Consider the following 22,172-nt stretch of genomic DNA (forward strand, 5'->3'; position numbering starts at 1 on the left):
ATTGCACTTACCTAAACGCCAGTCAGCAAAATTTCACAAATATTGAGGCAAGAAGCGTAAAGTGGCATGGCTCAACACTTGCTAATGCAATTTGCTGCCAGGGAGGCCTTTTCTAGCCAATACCAATTCCAGACAGGTGCTTTCTACTGCCTTTCTACTGCTTGTGCCACTTAAAACTTACAGCAGAAATGTGAGACAGATATGAAACATCAAAATGAGCAGATGGTAGTGGTCTGCTAAAACTATCCTGTTAAAAAGTATTTTGTGGATGTGTATGAATGGCAATGCATTTCCAAACTGGAATACACTCAGTGTGGAGAGCCCAYAGTCCTTTGAGACTAATCACTGTCTAATTCTCTTGTGCTTGTGTTGGGGAAAGCCACCAAAACTGGCAAAGGTAAATCCAATTCTGGAGTTGCCTGGGCCTTCCTGGAGAACAGACACCAGCAACACTTTTGCCAGGCTAGACAAACCACAACAATTACTGAAAAACCTGAAATCTCAATTACTTTATATACAATTTATAAAGCTGTCAGATGTTCTCACTGAATCATTATAAGGTCTACATTGTGATTGTGTCTATTGKGATATATACAATTGTAAAAAACTCTGAGATACTGCAATGGTTACCCACATCCTCTTTGTTGAATGTTTATGTAACTTTGTCTAACAACAATAATTTCATAACAAATGGAAAGCAGTACTAAAAGAGAAGTATAATTCGTAGGACTTTGAAGAAATGTTTCCATCCTTGTGTTGCCACGTAGAATTCAGGACAGAATTCAGTAACTTTTCAGGGAAGTGCTAAGTGGAATGGTTTCGGCCAGTCCACATCACTAAATCCTTGGTCTCACTGATTTTGAAAGCAGAACTACTCAATCTGAAGGTTAAGTTTCATTTTGATGCAATTCTGAGTGCATTACTCAAACACACATGTTATTGCTGACSATCCCATGTGGAAAAAGGAAGAAATCCCGTCATGTGATATGTTTTCCAGACTATAAATATCTCTATAAGGAAACTAGAAAGATGTATTTTAGAGTTCATTTTATCGTCAACAATCAAAGATTAAAAAGTTCAAATGACCAAACCAGCAGAAGTATACTACAAATGGATTTTTATTGACTGAATTGGATAAACAGATTAATTTTAAAAAATCATATTACAAACTGGTGCAGTACCATAAAATTAATTTGAACATGTGGAGATGCCATTTTTAGCCTGCACAGGTGCTGCAGCGCTGTAGCCCATTCTCATTGCAAGCAGTGCACTTGAGTGCTTTGAAGGAGTCCGTAAAGCAGTTGCGGAGCACTGACATCTTGCTCCCATGGCACGCTGAGCACGGCAGGAAGCCAAAGCCCCCGCAAGAGCGGCACTCTTCAGGCTGCTGCACCCTCTGCTCAAAGAATGGAAAAAAAGACAGAAATGTCACCTCACCAACCACCACAAAGTCTAGGACAACGAGGGCTCCAGGAGAGCTAAAAACACACACACTCCACCYCATCCCCTGGCAAAGCAGCAGGGAAGACAAGGCTGCCTTTTCCTTTGGTCAGATCCACATGCCCTGTCAGAGAGAYCCACTGCAGGGTCATYGGTCACTTYATACCTCCGTTGCCTGCATTTATASTTGCCAAGGTARCTGGCTAAAGGGCAGCTTGCAYACGTTGCTTGGATGTTGTTTAGGTCAAGATTAAATCAAGGAGATATTATAATGATGGAATCCAAACTCCAGACAGTTTATGCTGACATTATATTTTCTATGCTTCATGTTAAGATGTTATGACTTTCAGCATTTGCATGCTCATGATGAACATATTATACTTATTACAGTTAAAGCTGATGATATCAAAAAGCCATTCATAGCTTCTGACAAGTAGTACTCAAGTGTGTAAGTGGTGTATTCAAATTTATGGGTGTAGGTGCTGAAAATCTTAGTGTAAAGAAGAAAGATCATCAATGTTCAATAGTTATAACTGGAGAAAATGGCTTCAAGCAAAGCTTGAGGCCTCTCAATTGTCCCAATTCCCAAGTGAAATAATAAATTTACTCTATTTTTTGGATGAAAGAAAATTGAAAAAACAAGAAGAGATTTTAAAGTTACTTTTAGGTTTCATTTGCTGAAAATGTGGCTAGTTTGTTTAATGATCGCCCTAAAGTTCAAGTCAGGGAAAGGAAAGGCACACCACCTTGGGTACTTACCACCACATGCTTCAGCACTCCACTGTTGAGTAAATACTTTGCAGGTTCATTCACAAAGAACAAAAATCCATAACATTCCTGCTAATTCTAGTCTGAGGAATTATTTACCACTAAAAATTAGGGACARATTTTTAACAGGGTATAGTAAAGTACCCACAGAAAATGTAGTACCTTGAGCACCACCAAGAAAAATTAAAATATTTCTGCAAACCCATTAATAATAGCATTAATCTAAACTCAGAGGAACATGGAAAAAAAGACTTATTTTTTTCTTTTTCTTTTTTTTTTTTTTCTGTAGATCATAAACTTGTTGTTTTTCTTCCCCAGACAAAAGGCTTCTACCAGCTTCTCCAGGAAATTTGTGCAAATTGATGTAATTGGAAACTTCCAGCATTAACCCAGATTTTGTAGATGTTGAGCTATAGGTCTAGCCAGAATGCAGATGACTCCCCCAGGCCAGGGTGAAGGTGAAATACCAAAAACAATGTCAAAAGTTATGGGAAAGAGAAAATTCCTYCCCTTTCCAACTATGAAAAAAACAAGATAAAAGGAAGATTGAWGTTTTAGGTCAATGTTATCATCATTCATGTGTTCTCAAACTTAGTAGGTTGTGATAGTCTGATATCATTCRTTCAAAGATTAAAACAAAAAAAGACATTTGGGGCCATCAGTTTTTAGCACAAGAAAAGGAGATGGTAAAGAAGAAAATCTACTTGATTRCAAGTAATAAATGTATATTTCCTATATTTATTTGCAGAAATATCGTTACCTCGATTTTGGTTAAGAGATCCTGCAGTTCCCCAGATTCATTCATTAGTAAAATTTTCTCAGCACCCTGTTAGGAAAAAGGAGATGAAAAATGTCAGTCATTTTACCATGAAAAAAACCAGAGATGATTAGAAGATTTCGTCTTGAAATTTTAAACAGGCTGAGGACAAATTTGACTCACATTAATTATATTGYAATTAGGTCAACCTTAGTAAAGCTAGAAGGAGAGGAGAATCTAATCACAGGTCTGATAGTAATGCTTGAAGTTCGTTACCAGGTGACATATCACCTTGCCTTTTCTGTAAAAGGTGACACAGCTTGGAAATTCTGATTGTGTTCCCTTTATTTTGCAGGGTACATTTTCCAGCAGAATAAGAAATATTTCTAGTTACCATGCCAAAAAATTACAATTATATAAACATACAACACATCAGAGAATGCAGCAAAATGAGGAGATTGTATTTCAAATAACCTGGCATCTGAGCATTGAATTAAGGCATAATGTGCTTAATGTATAACACAAGGAGAAAAAGAGTAATGAAAATACTCTAACAGCGTTGAAATCAGACAGCACAAGAAGTAATAATAACTTCGTCTGACTGCATTAGGCCTCTGAGGGTTTCYGTGTCCAGAACCAAGGCTCTGCTGAAGTGCTCGGTGTTTTTTTCCTCCTAAAAGTAAACGCTAGGGGATATGCAGACGAGATTAAAGTGTCAAGGAGGATATGGAACATTTTTTCCCCTTCTCTTCTAATTAGAGGGCCACATTTGAATGTCTGTCCTTCACTTATGTAACCAAATTCATTGAATGCTAAATATTGTGAAACACTTGCAGACTCTTTTAATCAGTAGATCACAAGAAACCAACAAAAGGTCAGGAAACTGAGGCACAGATGCCCAGGCCTCACTTGCTGCCAGGGCAATTGGTGAGTTCATGAGAACATGGTGAGTTCATGCCATTGTGCTGTCCCAGTTTGCTGGTCCCTGCATGTCCAGATTGCTAAATTTTGTCTTTGAGTTTGCTCCCAGCAATAACTAGGAGGTGTGGTGGGATGCTGGTATGTGTCTCGGATGTGCATTAATTTGAGCTGCCTGTGGTCAGCTCCAGTTCCTCACCAGCACCTCTCCTGGCTTCTGGGAGGTACTGGAAAAGCTGCTGGTGAGCACAGGGAGAACACATGTGTGTTTGCAATATACCTCTGAGAGTCCAAACATTCAGAGCATCTTGCTGGGGACTGCAAGTGTGCAGCCCAAAAGCCAGCTAAAGGCAACCAAACCTTTCAAATGCCTTTGTATGACACCCTACTAAGGTTATTTTCCCTGCAGAAACAGAATCTTTTTGCTCTGGCTTTGTACAAAACAGGAGCACGTTTGACTCTGTGTTTGATTATTTTCATTTTAGTTAGAAATGAAAATGTTAATATTTTAGTGGATGTAGAAAGCCACTTTTTCAATGGACACAACTCTTACAGTGTTATACTTTCAAAGACGTATTTAACAAAAAGAAGTATCACACAAGGTAATCAGTTGTAGTAATTGATCACAGAGGATGACAGGGGACTGATGAGCCAGCCTTATTGTGCTGACTTTTCTATCAAAACCATTATAGATCACAGGCACAGAGTGCTCCAGGTCCAACATTTTCACGAGGCCCTCTGTGTGGAGCAGCTCTGAGCAGTCTGTYGGCTCCTCTCATGTCTCTGCTTTCACACAGAGCAGACAATGGGGGTACCAGGCACAGCACMGAGGACTGGCCAAGGCACCCAGGGAGCTTTAACTCGGGCCGGAATGTGCTGCAGCAGCTGAGGGCAAAGCTGGTGCTGCCCCTCCAGACATTAAGGATTTRCAGCTTTATTGACCATGGGATTGCAGCACTCCGATTTCCTGAAGCTAGACAAGCTCAGTTTGCGCCCTTCAGGAGAGGATCTCCTCCCTATGGCCACAGCTGGCAAAAGCATTCCTGTGGCTGCAGCCCCATGATACAGTGATGCTGTAGAATAATGTTAACTGGCTTTAACTGCACAGCAATTGAAACTTCGACAGGTTTCCCATAATAGATTTGTATTTWAAAGGATTTGTATTTCTGGTGAGATTCAGTCAGTCAGCTGAGTCCCTTTCAAAGCAGAAAGCTATGTTTTTAAATTAAAACCCAGACATCAGAATTGCTACCAATGTTTTTAAGTGTGTCTGTCTGTCTCCYCTGATTAATGGCTGCCCCAAGTGAAATATAAACAAGTCTGCAGAGGTTAACCTTCCCTGTGGATCTGTGAGTMTTAACACACAGAGTCTGTAATTAATAGAGTAATTAAAGCAGCTGTTAAATAAATCCAATAGCTGCTCTCCGACCAGAAAGTCATTCCTTCCTTCCTAGGTTGTGCTCAGTCCACAATTACTCACAAAGGAATGTCAAGCATTAAATAGTCTGTCCCTCCAGARAGTAACATAAGGAACATGAGGGACAGTGGGCATAATCTTTAGATAATCATCAGTGAGAGGTGTCTTTGCAGTTTTGTTAGCCAATTAAATTTCAAAGCAGAAGCCTGTGAATCCTTTATTCACTAGGATAAACTTTGCTGAACCTCCACCACGCTGGAAGAGTCCAGGGGCTGTAGTCAGATCTTTGTCCTTCTTTTGGCCAGGAAATGCCACAGATTTGGTTAAATCATTCAACAATTTTTCCAGACCATCTTAATTAACAAAATTATTTTCCCAAGTATCCCTTGAGGACATCTAGAAATTAACATTATATTTCAGATATTAAATTCCCATAGATAATTCCCATTAGCAGCAGAACTAGGACAAGTCCACTAAATTTTCTACTGCCTCAGCAGTTGAAAATAAATCCTGTCAATAAATCTGTGTGCTGCTACCTATCTTGAATACAACCCATGGCCACTTTCATGATGTAATTCTTCTTCAAGGAATAAACATAGAAATATAGCTCTGCATTTCACTGGACTAGAATACCTGCTGGTTTTGGGAAGCAGCCTCTCTTTCACATCATTCCTCCTATACTGAGAAAAATTAGTGAGGTGCTGCAACATCCCTCTTGTGGACACATTCGCAGTGCAGATAAATTGCGTACCCTCTTTCCTGTTTTTCTGAGCACATGAGCAAGACCTCTTGTGAAGGCAGCAAAAAGGCATCACTCCTTCACRTGGCCCTGCCATGTTCTTCGTTCTGCTTTACCAGGGAGTCGGGCTGTGTGTGCCCCTGTCCTTGCCCACAGCTCACAATCCCTGCAGCCAAGAGCCCCTTGGCAGCAGACACAGCAGGCACAAACAACTGCCTGGACATCGATCCCTAAACTGAGAACATTGCCACGCTGCAGTAAACATATATATATATATATATATATATATATATATATGTATTTTTTTTCTTAATACATATATATACATACCAGCACTAGAAATTATGCATGTGATACACAAAGAAGGGGAAAGGTTGATGCGTAAAAAGCAGTTGAACCCTGCATTTCCTTACATCTCAAACTGCGAAATGGAGGAGACAAGTGGGAAAATGCTAGGTGACAAAATACAGTAATTACATCATAGTTTTACTGTCACAGAGCCATTCACATCAGCCCATCAAATGAAGACCAGGAGAACGTATTTAACAAAACATGGAGTTTATAGAGAGCTGCTAATCATATACGGCCACTGGAAATCAGCTAAAAGGAATCTGGTCATTCTTGTTTCACAAAATATTTTACACATGTATTTTCTAAAAAACAGTTTTATTTACAGTTACAAAATAGCCTCATCATTCTTTGGAAATAATCATAATCCATGTGTCAAATAAAATAATTTTACTTTAAATCTTATGCTGTTGTGTATTCATTATAGCTGGGAAAACTAAACAGGAAATATTTTCTTCAGAAAAAAAAATTTAARTCCACATGTATGGAAATAATCAAGTAGGTTTGTATGGCAAGTGAATGCTAGAATTCAATCATGTATTTCAAGTAAAAAAAAAAGTATGTATTTTTAAAATATGCTGTGAGTTATCATGTTTACAAAGAACAACTTCATTTGCCTTTTTTTAATTTCGCATCACTTTTCCAGGAGAGTGAGTCTTCGCATAACATAAACCTTCAACAAATCTGAATGCATTTATAAGAGTAAATGAATACTCCATAATTTTTTTCTGTGTGCCTTTCTGTTTTCTGGAAGTAATTTTTTATTCTGCATTGGTATCCCAGCAGATGGCATAATTCCATTTCAGATGGAGACAACCGCAGGTGAAAAGAAGGGATTAGATCAGCTGGTAAAGACCATGCAGCAGAAAGAAACTGCAATTTCCTGACAGACTGGTATTTAGACAGTGTGTGTCAAGAAATACAATGATTCAATCCCGAAAAAAAATGAGATTAAAAGCCCTGCTGTACTACAGCATGCAGGACTTTTCTTCACAGGGSCTAAATATGATTTTTCTATTGATTCTGCCCAAGTCACGGATTTGTTTCATTGTCCCTTTGCAGGCAATAATAAATCCCACAGCACTGTGAATATTTATCCCCACAGCCTGTGGTGCTCAAACAACTTTGCCCATGCTGCTGAACAGCTTGGGTTCCATGTACTCTATCAGATACACATATGCTGGGTTCTGGGGCTTTTGWTACTTTTTTCTCATTAAGAATACTTTTTCACCTTCTAAAACTGTTCATATTTTAATTCAGGTTGGGTTTCTTTTCTCCCTATGTTTCATTGAAAGCTGCATAGCTCAATATAGAGTCCCCTTTGTATTGCTACATGCAATCTCCTTCAGTGAGGGATTTTTCAGGAAATAAATACTCAAAGTTAAAGAAAAAAAAAAAAGAAAAAGGAAATATTGCATGGTTTATTTGCTGACACACCAGACTTTGGGAGTTCTGTGTTGCATTTGCATATCAGAAGTTAATTATTATAAAAGGCATTATAGAAATATCCACTGTTACCAATGAGACCAAATTCTGTAATTAGCTCTCAATTGCATTTTAATGAAACACAAGCCTAACACAGGTTCCAGCCAACATCCTGCCTTTGGGGTCATGATGCACTGCCTTCTGAAGGTGAACTGACAGAGATGGGGTGTGAATTCTTCATGGCCAGAYCTCCTCAATATTCAAAGTGTCCCTCTATTTCTCTAAATGAATGAATTTCAAATTCTCTTGTGAAGCCATGTGCTCTCCATGAGCAGAGGAACCATCTCATGCACTGTTCCCTGACTGCAAACCTAGCTTTCCACAGATAATGTCACTCTTCTGTGGAATAACTTTAATCCTCTTAYGAAATTAAAGTTTGTTCTGATTGACTATGGTGTGCCTTATCAATTTAAAGAAAGAAAAAAAAAAAGAAAGAAAAATAAGAAAAATAAGCAAGACAACACACCCCATATATGGGAATTTTCCTGCTTTTTTTGCAGCCCAGTGCTTTTAGTTTTCTTGTGCTAAACAAGATAAGTGCAATTGCCTCGCTGCAATAAATGTCTGTAGATCAGAATGCTAAATTATTTCACTTTACCTATAGAAGGTAGATTTGTCTCTCCCACAGRAAGCTATCTTCCTAATTCACTTGCCTTCTCTACACCTCTTCAAAGTATCTCATAYAGTACTTAGTTTTAATGAGATTTCATTGTTTTTTATGCTGTCATTTCTCTCTTAAAAGATAAGTTTCTCACAATCTTAAAAAAAAAAAAAAAAAGATTAAAACCAACTGCCAGTGATTTAATGGGCCATCCATCATAGTAAAACAACTGTATCCAGGCACTACCTAGAGCTAAGCAAATMATTTATTTAATCAGTTTCAGTATCTTACCTGAATTCTTTTGACACATTGATCATMTATGAACTGAGATTTTCTTGAGGTCAATCATAACTCACTACTTATATTTCTAACATGATAATTAGGCTGAATCCTGTGGAATTTTAAGGAGCTGTTGAATGCAGCACTTCTGCTGCTGGCCAGCTGGAGAACTCTCCAACTCAGAGTTTTGATAAAAGCATATCCACTGTGAAGTAAAAATCGCTGTTTATTAGTGCTCTGCACACGGGATTTTGTAGGTGCTCTGGTGGTCTGGCAAGGCCTGTGACAGCAAATGCAGTTGTTGAATTGCACAGGGAAACCTAAGTCATGCARAACACATGGAAAGCTAGGAAGGGATGGGGGAAAAGAGGAGAAAGTGTTCATACAGGCCAAATAACTGTTATCCCTGATTGTTAGTTACACTGCATTTTGTTACTTAAATATCTTGTGAAAATGAAAGCTTTAAGTGTTGCAAACACAATAACCTCACCATGTTTAAATATAGATTGTGTTCACAAATCACAATCTCACAGCTGGTGCTAATTGCTAGCTTTTTACCACTCCAGCAAATAACTTCTCTGAGCTCCCAGCTCTTTTCTTTGTGACACTTTCCCGAATATTTTTCTTTTGGTTTTCTTTCAGTCTATGAGAAATACATTTCAAAAGTACAGGTTCAATGAAAAGGTGATTTCAAATATCAGGAGGCTTCTAGTCTTAGAATTCTAGTATATAAATGGGGATTATAGTTTTACATTTGGAGTTTAAGTCTTACAAAAGAGCAGAGTTGGATTGTTTTACTTTCTCTTTTACAGCTAAACTTTTTTAAAAGAAGTAAGTATTAACCAATCTGTATCTAAAAAAATATTCAGTTGATTACAGATCCTGATACAGACTACACAATCTAAAATTCAATGTATGTTTAAAGTCTGACACCCCATGGTGTTAACTTCATAATCAACACATGTATTACTAAATGACAGGTTTGTGCTATGTGAGTTCATCTTCCTGGGTCAATCATACATGCAGGTTCTCATGAGGGAAAAAAATCCATTTCTCTCGATGTTTGTGGTTTTAACTACAAAATAGGATATTTTTTAAGAAACAGATGATATCTGATATTAATTATTGCACCTTGCTCCCCTTCTCATGGTCTCTCCATGGTTACCCACTGCATCTTCAGATCAAATTTATCAGTGAGGATCTGTACAGCACATGCTGCAAAAGGATCTGTCTTTGATTTTTGCCATCACTCCAGCATTGCAGGCAATTTTCAAAAAATTTTAAACATTTTCAAAAAATCCAGCTTCTCATGCCTCAAGATTTTCATCTGTTCTTCCCAACCATGGAATAAAACATTGGTTTGTGCTTTACTTACCCCAAGATAATGGCCATCAATAAACACAACAGGGAGTGAGGGAAGTTCGCAGACTCTTCTGCATCTTTCCTCTAGTTCCTTTCCATAATCACTATTCAGAGCAATGTTTTTTTCTTCAAACTTAACTCTGTGATTTTGAAAGATCTTTCTAACCAGTTCGCATCTTTCAAAAGTGGTTCTCACAACACGAAGACTGGTAGTATAAATTATTATGCGTCCAAACTCTAGGGATGCTGAGACCTGGAAAAAAAAAATAGTTCCCATTACACGAAGCAAAGTGTTAATAGCTTCCAAATATTGACTAATTTTATTTAACACATTATTTAAGGGGGGAAAAAAAAGGAATCGTAAAAACACAAACCCTAATTTTTAATGTAGTTCAATAAAAAAATCACTCAAACATCCAAATAATAGTAAAAAAGTATATTTTGTGTGTTTTGGATGTCCAATTGAAAACCTACTGCAGCTGGCTGGAAAAAGTTTCACAATACAATTCAGATTTGACTTTTTGCCCACTTTTACCTTTTTCCATATGTAAAAGTTTATGTTGCTTCTTTCCTTTCCAGGATGAAAACAATTAGATAGTGTAAACACTACAGGGATTAGTTTGTCCAAGAGAGAGGGCTAAATTTTCAAGAAGCCTGAGAATCATTACTCTAAATGAAAATATTATATTCAAATATAATTAAAATTACAGTTTTTTTAAAAGGTAGTAATAAACTTCYAAGCTTTCCAAATGATCCATTATATTCAGCAAACCATATTTAATCATTTTATCAGATTCCAGGTGTCAAAACACATGTTAGAAAATAAATAGAAAAGATACCTCTACTACACTGTAGCACTGTATGGAAAGTGAAGCCTGGGTAAATAGATAGTTTTTTATCTATATCAGGCAAAACCTATAAAAATATAGCTGTTAATTTAGGCAGATGCCATTGCAGATTTTGTGATATAACCAGTCATGATTTATCTTAGTACCTAAACACAAAAAAAAAAAAATCCTTGTGAAAAGTATACATGGTTTAGAGAGGTGTTTACAAGGTTCTTCCTGTGGTAAGGAGTTCTCAGGAAAAATATTTGCATTTCACAGGTCACTTACAGAGGACTGGAAGTGTAATTGCCAACATATGTAACCATGGCTTTCATCTACCATTCTGGAAAGGAACCACAGTGTGATAGGTCAATATTTTTTCTTTTGAATGGATGTCAGAAATTCAATTTTAGGAACAAGTGCTATGAAAATGGGCTTCTTTTCTCTAGCCCATTTTCTAGGYTGAAAATCTGTTATACTGCTACTGCAGTAGTGACTCTCCTCCAGGTTRTTGTTCACACATTCCAAATGGGAGAATTAGCTCATCCTCTACATAAAAGACAAGTACTGTACATAAATACTGCAAAATATTTTAGTAATTACACATGGGTTGCTTGAWGGAAGAGGAGTTTGTTGTTTTCATAAGTAACAAAAAGGAGTTCTTAAAATATTACTTAAATAGAAAATTTCACATATTCATGATTTCTTCCTCTTTGGAGTGACAATTCATTTTGAAGTTCAAAACTATTCAACAGGGTGGAAGATCTTGTTCCTCCATRACTCTAATCTCTAATGCTGTTTGCTCCCAGACACCAGAGGCTGGCAGCACAGGTACAGACAGTCATTATCTGGTGAAGCATCAGGACGGTGATGTCCCTGCAGCATACAAATAAGCAGCTGAAGAGACGGAAAAATGGAAAGTTGTAAAGTGATCCGGAAAGATATCAAGTGGAAGGTGTGTACAGAGAGACACTTTTATATTTATTCCTTTATTTTTTCCTAATGTGGCAGTGAAGAAATATCATTGTTTGCCCTGCAAAGAAGTATCAAGGATGTTGATTAAATAATTCTTCAGGGAAATTTTGGTAAAAAACTTGTTGGTCTAGTACTASGGTAAAAGCTGAAAGGCTTTATCACCTATGAGATTTATAAATGTTTTTGCTATGTTCAGGTATAGCMTTCAACAGGTTATTCATAAAGTACTGAATTGCTTGTGTGACCTAAATCAAGAGCTGATATGCCCTTCTCTGTCTCAGAATATCATCTTTCAGCATCTCAGAGTGTTCTGCTGAATTATGCACCCCTCGGCTCTGTAATTAGATACTATCAGACTGGCAGGAGTATCTGCTTCACTAAGTAGGCTGAGGCAGGAATCTAGAGCACATTACAAATCCTGTGCCAGAGATGCTTCAGTGAGTAAATGCAACACTCATCTTCTAACAAAAATGTTGAAAAATAAAACTATATATATATATATATATATATATAAATATATATGTATGTATATATAGATGTATATATTGTATGTATGCTTGCATATCTAAAAACATTGAATTAAACTGCTCACTTCATAATAGGCATTACATCATTTATAGCTTGAATTTGTATCAATAACTGAGTGGCAAGAAGCATTGTGATCTAACACTTATTTTCTGATCACAATCTGGTTTGAATTTCTGTTTTTATTTTACACTCAGAAAACGAAGGGAAGAAAATAGCTATGACTTTCTTGCTGAAGCAGTTCTGTGGAAAAAACAACCCATAATTTAAGCATTTAATTTCTGCAAGATTGAAAAGTTTTTACTGGCTTTTGCATTTTAAAGCACATTCAAAACTATACTAAAAGTAATTAAYACTTTCTGAGTTAATTTAAAAGTCAAAAGCAATGACCAAAATGTTTCAATTTCTTCTGCATGATACAGAATTGAACATACATGTTTTCAAAAATTTACAGTATTTAATGAAGCACATCTTTTCATCAAGTCACTATTTATATGAAAATATGCAGCATTCTTTGAATGAGATGGCTGAAGAATGGAAGTCTRTGTTCTAGCAAAAACCACAGTATTTGCCATCAGAACCACACAGAACAATGCTAATGGTGTTGGTAATCAGTCTATTCTGTCTGTTGGATGCCTGGTTCAAATTAAAGTTTTAATGCCATTTTACAGGAAGAATTTATTTGCTGGTCAGAAGATCTCTTCCCACACAGAGACTTCATCTACCAAAGTAAATGGTTTCTTTGGCAAATAAAATCTATTTACACCTACTACAAGCACTCCCCAGTCATGGCATGCATCTTGATAYGAAATCACATTCCCCTCCATTCACTGTTTGCAATCCAGTCCTTCATGGGCTCTCACACAGCAAAGCACAGTGCACACCTAAATTTGAATTTACAATCTCTCTTAAGTGCTTTATTATATTAAGATTAGAGTCCTGTTTGCATYGCCTTTAAGGACCTGGCACTACATCAGTATTTTTCAGAGTAAAATTCAGAGTTTTATAAAATTCAGGAAACCATGCATTTTGGAAAAGCTCAATAGAATGAAGACTGATTTCTGCAATACAGCAAATCATGTATTCAAGTCAAAGCATGTACTTGCCTTCCCTTAAAATGACACTATACCTTTTCTTATRCTATTTTGGCAATTAAAGGGACTACARACTGTAGGATTTGTAATCTGTGACSGCTTAGGGCAGTGGAATGATRTCACCAGTTGCCATCCTCATAATTATCAGCAAGCTGGGAGGGTCCAACAGTAGCAAGTGAGAGCACCAAGAGCTGAACTCCTACACAAGGGAGCTGCAGAGCCTGGGACACTCCCAAACAGAGATCAGCTTTGCTTCTCTAAGAAAGTGGTCAGGTCGCTGTTTCTCTCTCTTTGTGATTTTAAAATAGCACAAATACTTGTGTGGCTTTTGTCAGCTGTGAGCTGTAACTCACCTCCCCCACCAACAGCAGTCCTAGGAATACACCAATTTCCAAAAGCTGCAKAGGAGCACAGGCTCCTCTGCCCGTCACAACACTGGGCATGAGACATCTCTTTTATTCCTGTTTGCATTTCATAGGCCTAGATAATTTTGAGAAGCTGGACAAAGTTACAGAGAAGGGCTATGATCCAGCAACAACCTGAATTCTCTGTTCTAACTCCTGGGCAATTCTTGCCTCTCTTGMCTACACACACAGCATATACTGCTGATTGTAAAATAGCACAGTTTTACCTCCTGAAGGTTGACATCCTCAAAACTGTTCAACTGTAGAGTAAAATAGATTCAGGATGCAATTATACCTCAGATATTGATATAGCATATTTACATATATCTGTACTTCATTTGTAGTTTTCAGACTGTATATCAATGTTGGAGATGTAGTATGAAAATAACAAAAGTAATAATAATATTTCATCTGATATTTATACTGTTCCTTTCATCCTAAAATCACTTGGCAGTATATGAAAAAATGAAAAATCAAAAGGAAGCCTTTCCATGCTCTGACACCATGTGCGTGTGTGTCATTAACCTGTTCAAATAATTCAGTATAACATCATGCCTCTTTTTCTGCCACCGCAGACTTTTCCACCAACCTTCTGCACAGGCAGCTGCTCAAGGGGTATCAACGTGTTTGGATTCCAAAGCAGAAAAAATACTTATAATACCACAGTAAAGGAGCACAGGGCATGACCTGGCCTCTCCCTGCTCTTTGYAATGCCTCAGCTATCGGCAGGTTCAGAAAGAACAAAGCTCTTGGCACCTCCCAGAGTCCTCATTGCATTCATCCAGCACACACTCATAGAGCCAGGTCACAGCCTGCTCACAGGTGACCCGAGCACAGATAAGAGAGCAGGTTATCTCCCCAGGGCTCATGGTCTCTGCTGGACCCTGCTGCCTCTGCCTCTGCAGCCTCTGGAGTCGAATTGTGTGACACAGGTCTGGCACTGACTCTGGGCTAAAGGCAGCTCCTGTTCAGCAGGGCACAACAATGCTGTAAAGTCAGCCAGGGCAAAATCTATCTCAAATAAATGAAAAATGTGTTCAAATTAGTTGAAAGAAGATTCATATCTGTCCATGACTAATTGGATTTTATTTATCAAGTGCTGGAAGTCCTATCAGCATTTTCYTGTTAATGTATTTGTGCTATTCTGTATATTATGGGATAAAATGAAACATTTGAAAATCAGGAGCAAAAGATGATCCTGTGATTAACTCTAACATAGTCTGCATTTCTCCTGGGAAGAAACACAGAAATACAATGTTTGATTCTCCCCATTGCTTGTTCATTCCTTATTTCTCTCTCTCCACATATTTGCTAATTTGACTAATCTCCAAGAAATTCTTCTCAAATAAAAAGAAAGAGAGTCTCTGGGAAGACTCTTGGAAATGTTACTCTGGTTTGCAAGAAAGGAGAAGGATTTCTTTGTTCTGGAAAAGCCACTCCCTTCTAAGCTGAAGGGAAGAGGCAGGAGCTACTGAAAAGAGTTTRGTTCTCAGCAGTTTCCATGTGGCACTAGAAGCTGAAACAAGGAGTGTCCAACAACCTGCTTTCACAAGGTGCAGTTCTTTGAACCTTTCCTGTACTCAGTRGAAGCCAGACAAGTTGTACTTAGACTGTCCTGTGACATTTATGTGAAGCCACTTCAGGTAGAGCCTCATGTGTGGGGAGTAGGCTGAGAGGTAATAACTAAGCTGTTACTATTATTTGAAAACCCCTTAATTGTTACAGAGATGGGTGTGATTCAATTTGCTGGTGTCCTCTTGCCCTTATAAAGACACCAAGTGAAAAACAATATCATGGAGCACAAAGAAAATAGCAAGACAATATTAGAGCCAGCCACATGGGCCCACAGGTAATCTTCTTGCCTGTAAAAAGTTGAACTGCCAATAACTTTGAATTTTCCACTACCAAAGAAAATAATAGAATCAAAGAACGGTGTGGGATGGAAGCAGACCTTGAAGACTATCTAGTTGCACCCACTCTGTTATGGGCAGGGGCACATTCCACTAGACCAGGTCACTCAAAGTCCCATTCAGCCTGGGCTTGAACAATTCCAGGGATGGGGAGTCCACATTTTTCTGGGCAACCTGCTCCAGTGCCTCACTGCATGCAAAGTAAAGAATTTCTTTCTAATACCTACTCTCTTTCTGTTGGAAGTTATTTCCCCTAGTCCTATGGTTGCATCTTTATGACTTCTTTCACATCAGAAAAATTCAACACAAAATTCAGTATAATAAAATCTTCTTAACAGCATTAGCCACAGAAAACTATTCTGGAAAATTTTCATCAACCTTTGCATGGTTACTTTGCAAAAAAGTAATATGCTATTATTTTCTCAGGACAGACAGATTCAGTTCTTTGCCATTTGCAGCAGGAACCTACCAATACAACATTAAGGCATCAATCAAAAAATATATAAGTTTCAGCAAGGTRCATGATAACTTTCCCCTTCATTTTCAAAATGTGCTGTGAGATCTCACACCAAAATAGACAATTGAAACCTAATATGCAATCTTTCAGCCTCATTATGATCTCTCCTACAAAATATGTCTCTATAGCCAAATATTTCCTGGATTATGCAGCACTTCAAATCAGGAATTGGGTATTGTCTCATTGCTTTGGCCTTTGAGTTTATCAATCATTGTAAGTCATGGAAAGAATTACTCTAGGGTGGTTATTTTATATCAATTTGTTTTACTAACAATACAGATACATTTTGAGATCTTTAACCAGTTMTAATTGATAACCAGGATTCAGCCTTGTAAAAGTAAATGTGACGGAGAGAATGTTCTGTCATCACAAGACATTCACTAAATAAAGTGAATGAAACAGCAGTATTTCCTAGAAAACACTAGGGCGAAGGGAATGTATTTGTTATTAAGAAGGTTGACTGGAGATATTCTTCATAAGATTATTTCCTATCCCTTGGAGCACAATTCTTGGAGCACACATTAGTGACTATTCACCTGAATAAAGTTCCATGGGAGTTAGCATATGCATTTTACCAAATACAGTGTTTTCTTGTCAGGTGAGCAAAATGGTCTCAGACCACATGGGAAGTACACTTGCTTTTTCTGACATTGATCTTCATCTTCACTGAGAGCCTGAGTGCTTCTCAGCCTTCAGTGGCAGGGCCATGGCACATTCCAGCCTTGTTTTTTCATCTGTTAGTTCAGTAACTGTATTTTGTCATCTCTGAAACAAACTGATTGGGAAAGGAGAGAGTGAAGAAARTTAATAATTGCTCTGATGCTGTTCATCAAACAGCCTGTGCATATATTACCCTCTTCTTCCCTCATCAATTCATTTAAGAGTAACAAGGTTTCCTATACAAGAGGAAAGGTGCTGGGATTACTTATCAACAGAGTGTCTGCAAGATGGCTCATTTGAGACAGGGAACAACAATAGATAATAAGATTTTTTGGGGGTTTTTTTGCTCAGTTTTTTCAGTGGGGAAATGCTACTGTTTCTGCTAAGTAGTTTTTTCTTGTCATAGCTTTTTTACAGAGTATTTAACATGGGCATGCTTGATACCTTAACTAATACAGAACATATTGTTGCCCAGAGAAATTGTGAGTTCCTCATCCCTGGAAGTGTTCAAGGCCAGGTTAAATGGGGCTCTGGGCAACCTTGTATAGCAAGTGGCATCCCTGCCCATGGCAAGGGGGTTGGAACCAGATAACCTTTAAYGTCACTTCCAACCCAAACCATTCTATGATTCYRTRATTCCRCATTGTGTAAGCTCCAGTCARCACCTGTCCTAAAAATGAATTTTCTTTGGCATTGGGTTATGCCATATTTCCCCTCTGTGCCCACTCTGYATTGCAAGGCTGATTGTAGCKTGCTGTAACCTGGCATCCAACCAGGGAAACATTTGTTTTCCACAGGTGCAGTGCCAGTAGGAGATTTATAAGCCAGTGTTCCTGATGTTTGATTATCTGCTATGTTTGATAAATGGCTTCCAGCTGAACAATCTGAGTGGCAATATAAACATTTTTTTTTTCTTTGTTTGATGTAATCATTGGGTCAGGAAATTGAAAGCCATACTTCTGCACAATTGTGTTGCAGTGTTAGAAGATCTATTAGCTTTCTGATTTGCTTCTTGGGTCTTTGACTGCATAAAATAAATGCTGATTAGAAGTGCTTATTAAATTTTATTACYGCCTCTTAAGAACTAGACTGTGTCGGTCAAGTACAGATGCAGAGCTAAGTTCAGGAAAATTAAATGGTAAAAAGTGCACAAATTTTGCAAAACTTCAAATTCCCTTGAGGTCAGAGAAAAAAGTCTTGTGGCAATTACGCTACAGTTTGTTCTTTTAACCAAAAAAAAAGTTACAAAGAAAATTCACCGTAAGATGTGGTTAAAATACAGGTATTTTTAAGATGCAATCAAAAGAATGAACAAGATTAATCTAAATGTTGGTCACCAAGAAGTATGGTTGAAGTACAGTGTTAAAAAAACCTCCCACATACTCCCATTCATCTCTCTTTGCCAAAAYTTCTGAATTCAAGCTGTAATTGAAAACTCATTGAATTGAATTGAAACCTTTTCTTTCTTTACTTCAAAGATTTGACCAGATTGGAGAGCAATCTTTCCTTTCCCTCCAGAAAGCCTGATTGCTCTTCATCTCTCTTCCATGTCAGTCATTCATTTTAAAATGAACACCCCATTTTGCCATGTCTCTAGGAATGACTTTYTTTCCTGCAACACTGCCAGCATGTGGAACCCTTTCCTCTGCTGCCTCTCACTTCTGATTTTATTCTCTCAATACAGAATACTTCACCACCACACTTGACATTTCTGGCAACTATTGAGGAACTGATTTCAATGAGGCCTTTCCCTTTTCATGAGATTTACATAAGGTCAAAATTACAAGCCTGTGTTGCAGGTGGGCTGCAGGAGTGACTGGCAGCTGATTTCCATGGCTCCAGCTCAGAATTAGATGGCAACTCCTTGTTACCTTCCASTAGGACTGAGCATGCAGTGAATCAGCCAAAACAGGAGAGAAGCCCACCAGAGGACTCAGCAGAGAGATGGCCCCAGATGAAATGAGGGGYATTTGTGGTAAACAGTTTCCCAGTTTCTGGAAATGTGTTTTCACTGAAAGCATCACAAATATCTTGTCCCTTTGTATGAAGATCATCACCATGAATTTCCACAGAGCATGTACAGTGCCATCATTTCAGATAACTCTGCCCTTCTGGCACTTTCTGTGTGCCACTTTGTGTCTGAAAAGTGTTGAAGTCCTGCTTCCCACTCTGGTGAGTTTGCTGGGGAATTCTCTGAATCCAAGTGAACACATTTACCTAACCATCTTACCACTGAACATACAGAGCACTGAAAATTATTGCAGAGTCACCSCACAGCCAAAACATCAGCTTCTCAGGCTCCCAAACAATATTTCTAAAATTGACAACACAGTCTTCCATTTCCCTCCGAGACATCTCTATGAATCCAGATATCAGGGAGCTTTCTCCAGCATCCCATGAATAAACTCACTTTTTCTCCACAAGTATTTGATTTATCTCCTGAATTCCCTCTGCAAGATCAGTGTTTCTATCTTATTTCTCTCCAGCCAATCCCATATACTCACAGTCATAGACCTTTTGCAATTACCACCAAAGATTTTCTGAAAACAAATGACCTTACCTCAGTATCTACAAACCAGCCAGCATCATTAGCCATGATCTTCGTTTCCCCTGGTTCCTCTAGTTCCACTGGCTCTTGGTCAGCTTTATTGGCAAGGGGAGGAGAGGGGAGGGGAGGGGAAGGGAAGGGAGGGGAATGGAGGGGAAGGGAGGAAGGGAGAAAGGGAGGGGAAGGGAGGGAAAGGGAGGGAAGGACCTTTAYTCCCCCCCCCACCAATAACCACTTGTGTTTTATCCATTAAATCCCAGTATTCACTCATAATCGTTTTCCATCTCATCWCCTGTACTGCTTGATGTAAGTTGAATTTCTTTAAAAATCAACAGATAAAAAAATTACAAAAGTGGTGAAGTAGTTGATTATGTGTAAATAATTCACAATAAAATTCACACCCATTCCAAAATAAAACCTTGCTATGAAGCATTGCATATCAGCAGTCAAACTGAAATTTCCCTGTTCTGCAAGAAAAGTATTATTTCTGACAGATATGGCTGAAGTTGAGACAGGACTGGACACAGCTGTGATGTCTACACAGACGTACAACTTTATGTTGTTGCATGARTTGTGTGAGCATTTGAAGATATTTTAATTTGGGACTAAATTTTGGCTTGAACTTTCATTACACATGAGGCTCATTTTGGCTACAGCAACATGTCTAATCTATGTGAAACTAAGGGGACTCAGCTTTAAAATTACCCCAGTGAGGTTTCATGACTGTATTACATCGATGAGAAAGGACAAGGAAAGAGCTGAATTTCTACTTTGGCTATTTTCCGCTGTTTACCTGCAGACAGTTTACTGAAGACTTTTCTTGCAGAACAGCAGCTTCACTGTTCATGCAATGTGCCTTAGACATGAGTAAGATACAGGTAATTAAAATGTCTGGAAAACTGGGAAGTCAAACTAAATGTGAAAGTAAAAACGTTCACCGTTCATCATTCCTATGCATTTTCTGGGTCTACTAACAGAGAACACATAGTTAGAGAACAGGAAAATTGGAAGGTCACTGTTTCTTCAATGTACCTTGCAAACAGAAACTAATTAATGTAAAAGAGGGGAAAAAAGTCAACAGCATGTCACCTAAGGAAATGCTGCTATCAGTAAATTAAAAATGTATGGTTTGAGCTGCATAGCATCTGCCTGCCTGAAGCTGTGCCTGTAAATAGTGTGGAAGACCAGAGAACTGAAACAATGCAGCACAGATGGGTCATGAGAAGAATGTTAGCATTAATTACACAATTCTAAGCAAATTGCAATTGCCAGAAATCTGATAATAAGTCTCCATTTTCAGGAAGATTTGTCCTAGATTATATAATTTAATTTCCAACTGCTTAACAGTTATGAGTTACCCCTTGGTGATAACAGTAGGAGTAGGAAAAAAATTATTATTCAACATTTGATCAGTGTTCATTTCACTTCTATCTTTTATCTCTAGCAACAGGAATAAATATACTGAGTAAAATGAAAATTTAACTTTGGTGAAATGGAACTCTCTCTCAAGTTTTAAAACATTGTTTAATTTTTCCTTTTTTTTTTTTCTTGGTCTTTCTGTTTTCTGCTCCTACTCAAAAGAAGAAGGGTTGGAAATAAAAGGAAGGAGCATGTAGGTTCATTTGAAAGTGTTCTGTTTAGCACTTAGTGTTTGGTCACTTGACCAAAAAGAACTTTGAAACACCTCTAGACTTGCCTATATTTGGATGCATGTATGAAATACTTGAATAAAGGACTACTTATTTTTCTGCCATAGTTATTTTTCATGCTGTCAGTTCAAATTTTAAGTTACTTTGGGGATTTCTTTCTAATAATATGAGTAGGATTTTTAAAATATGTTTAATGCTCTTGGGAGAGAATGTTTAATCCTACTACATACTCAGACTTTGGTAGTAATTCTACCATTTACTTCTGTACGATTTCCCATGATGACACCCTGAACCATTGAAAAATCCTACAATACATTTGCCTAAAACAGCACTTGTAGAGTCCAAATCATATTTTTTCTTGTCATGAGAAGTTTTTCATTTTGCTTGTTATTTATCACACTCTTCAAGGTGTTTGAACCTATGTTGCCTGTTCAGGGGCAATCATGGGCCAGGTCATGTCCTCTTTGAGACTATTCTTTAAGTAAGGATGGCTTTAGTCAGAAATTCTTTATCCAGAACAGGACTTGCTGAGGACAGACAGATAAAGATGAAGGTGTTTGATATCTGAGATGATGTTGAAAAGTTAGCAAAGACCATGGCTCTGGTGTGTCCTGGTTTGAGAACCCCGACCCAATCTGTCCCTAATCACTGCTGCTTCACTCAACAGAACTTTTCATGCTGCAGAGAAACAAACTTATGTGGTATTACTCTGTCTGCTCTGGCCCATTTCTTTTTAATTTGGCAGCAGCTTTGGAATACCCTTGTATAGGTAGTTTCTGCCAGGCAGAAGAAGTTTGAAAAAAGAGATTTCTATCCCTTCCCTCTTTCTCTTTGCTCCTCTCTTTTACCAGTTCCTTACTCATTCTTTCTAAAATATTCCCTTGGTGTCCTTAGACTGCTGGAGAGACTGAAAAATGCTAATAATAACATAATAATAATACATACATGC

The 22,172-nt window shown here is 37.9% G+C and overlaps 1 protein-coding gene across 1 annotated transcript in view; it reads right to left on the reverse strand.

Moving 5' to 3' along the window:
- Positions 1 to 1,216: 1,216 nt before the first annotated feature.
- GRXCR1 (glutaredoxin and cysteine rich domain containing 1) overlaps positions 1,217 to 22,172 on the reverse strand; it is a 34,945-nt gene continuing 13,989 nt past the window's right edge. Inside the window, exons 2-5 of the mRNA XM_057371807.1 lie at positions 11,545 to 11,554; positions 10,128 to 10,360; positions 2,969 to 3,034; positions 1,217 to 1,396 (exon numbers count right to left, since the gene is read on the reverse strand). Of these exons, the coding sequence (XP_057227790.1) occupies positions 1,217 to 1,396; positions 2,969 to 3,034; positions 10,128 to 10,360; positions 11,545 to 11,554 (489 nt within the window). The remainder of the gene's footprint in view (positions 1,397 to 2,968; positions 3,035 to 10,127; positions 10,361 to 11,544; positions 11,555 to 22,172) is intronic.

Source organism: Malurus melanocephalus, unplaced genomic scaffold (genome assembly GCF_030028575.1).
Source record: "Malurus melanocephalus ecotype Western Australia unplaced genomic scaffold, MMel_1.1 scaffold_157, whole genome shotgun sequence".
Classification (NCBI taxonomy): domain Eukaryota; kingdom Metazoa; phylum Chordata; class Aves; order Passeriformes; family Maluridae; genus Malurus; species Malurus melanocephalus.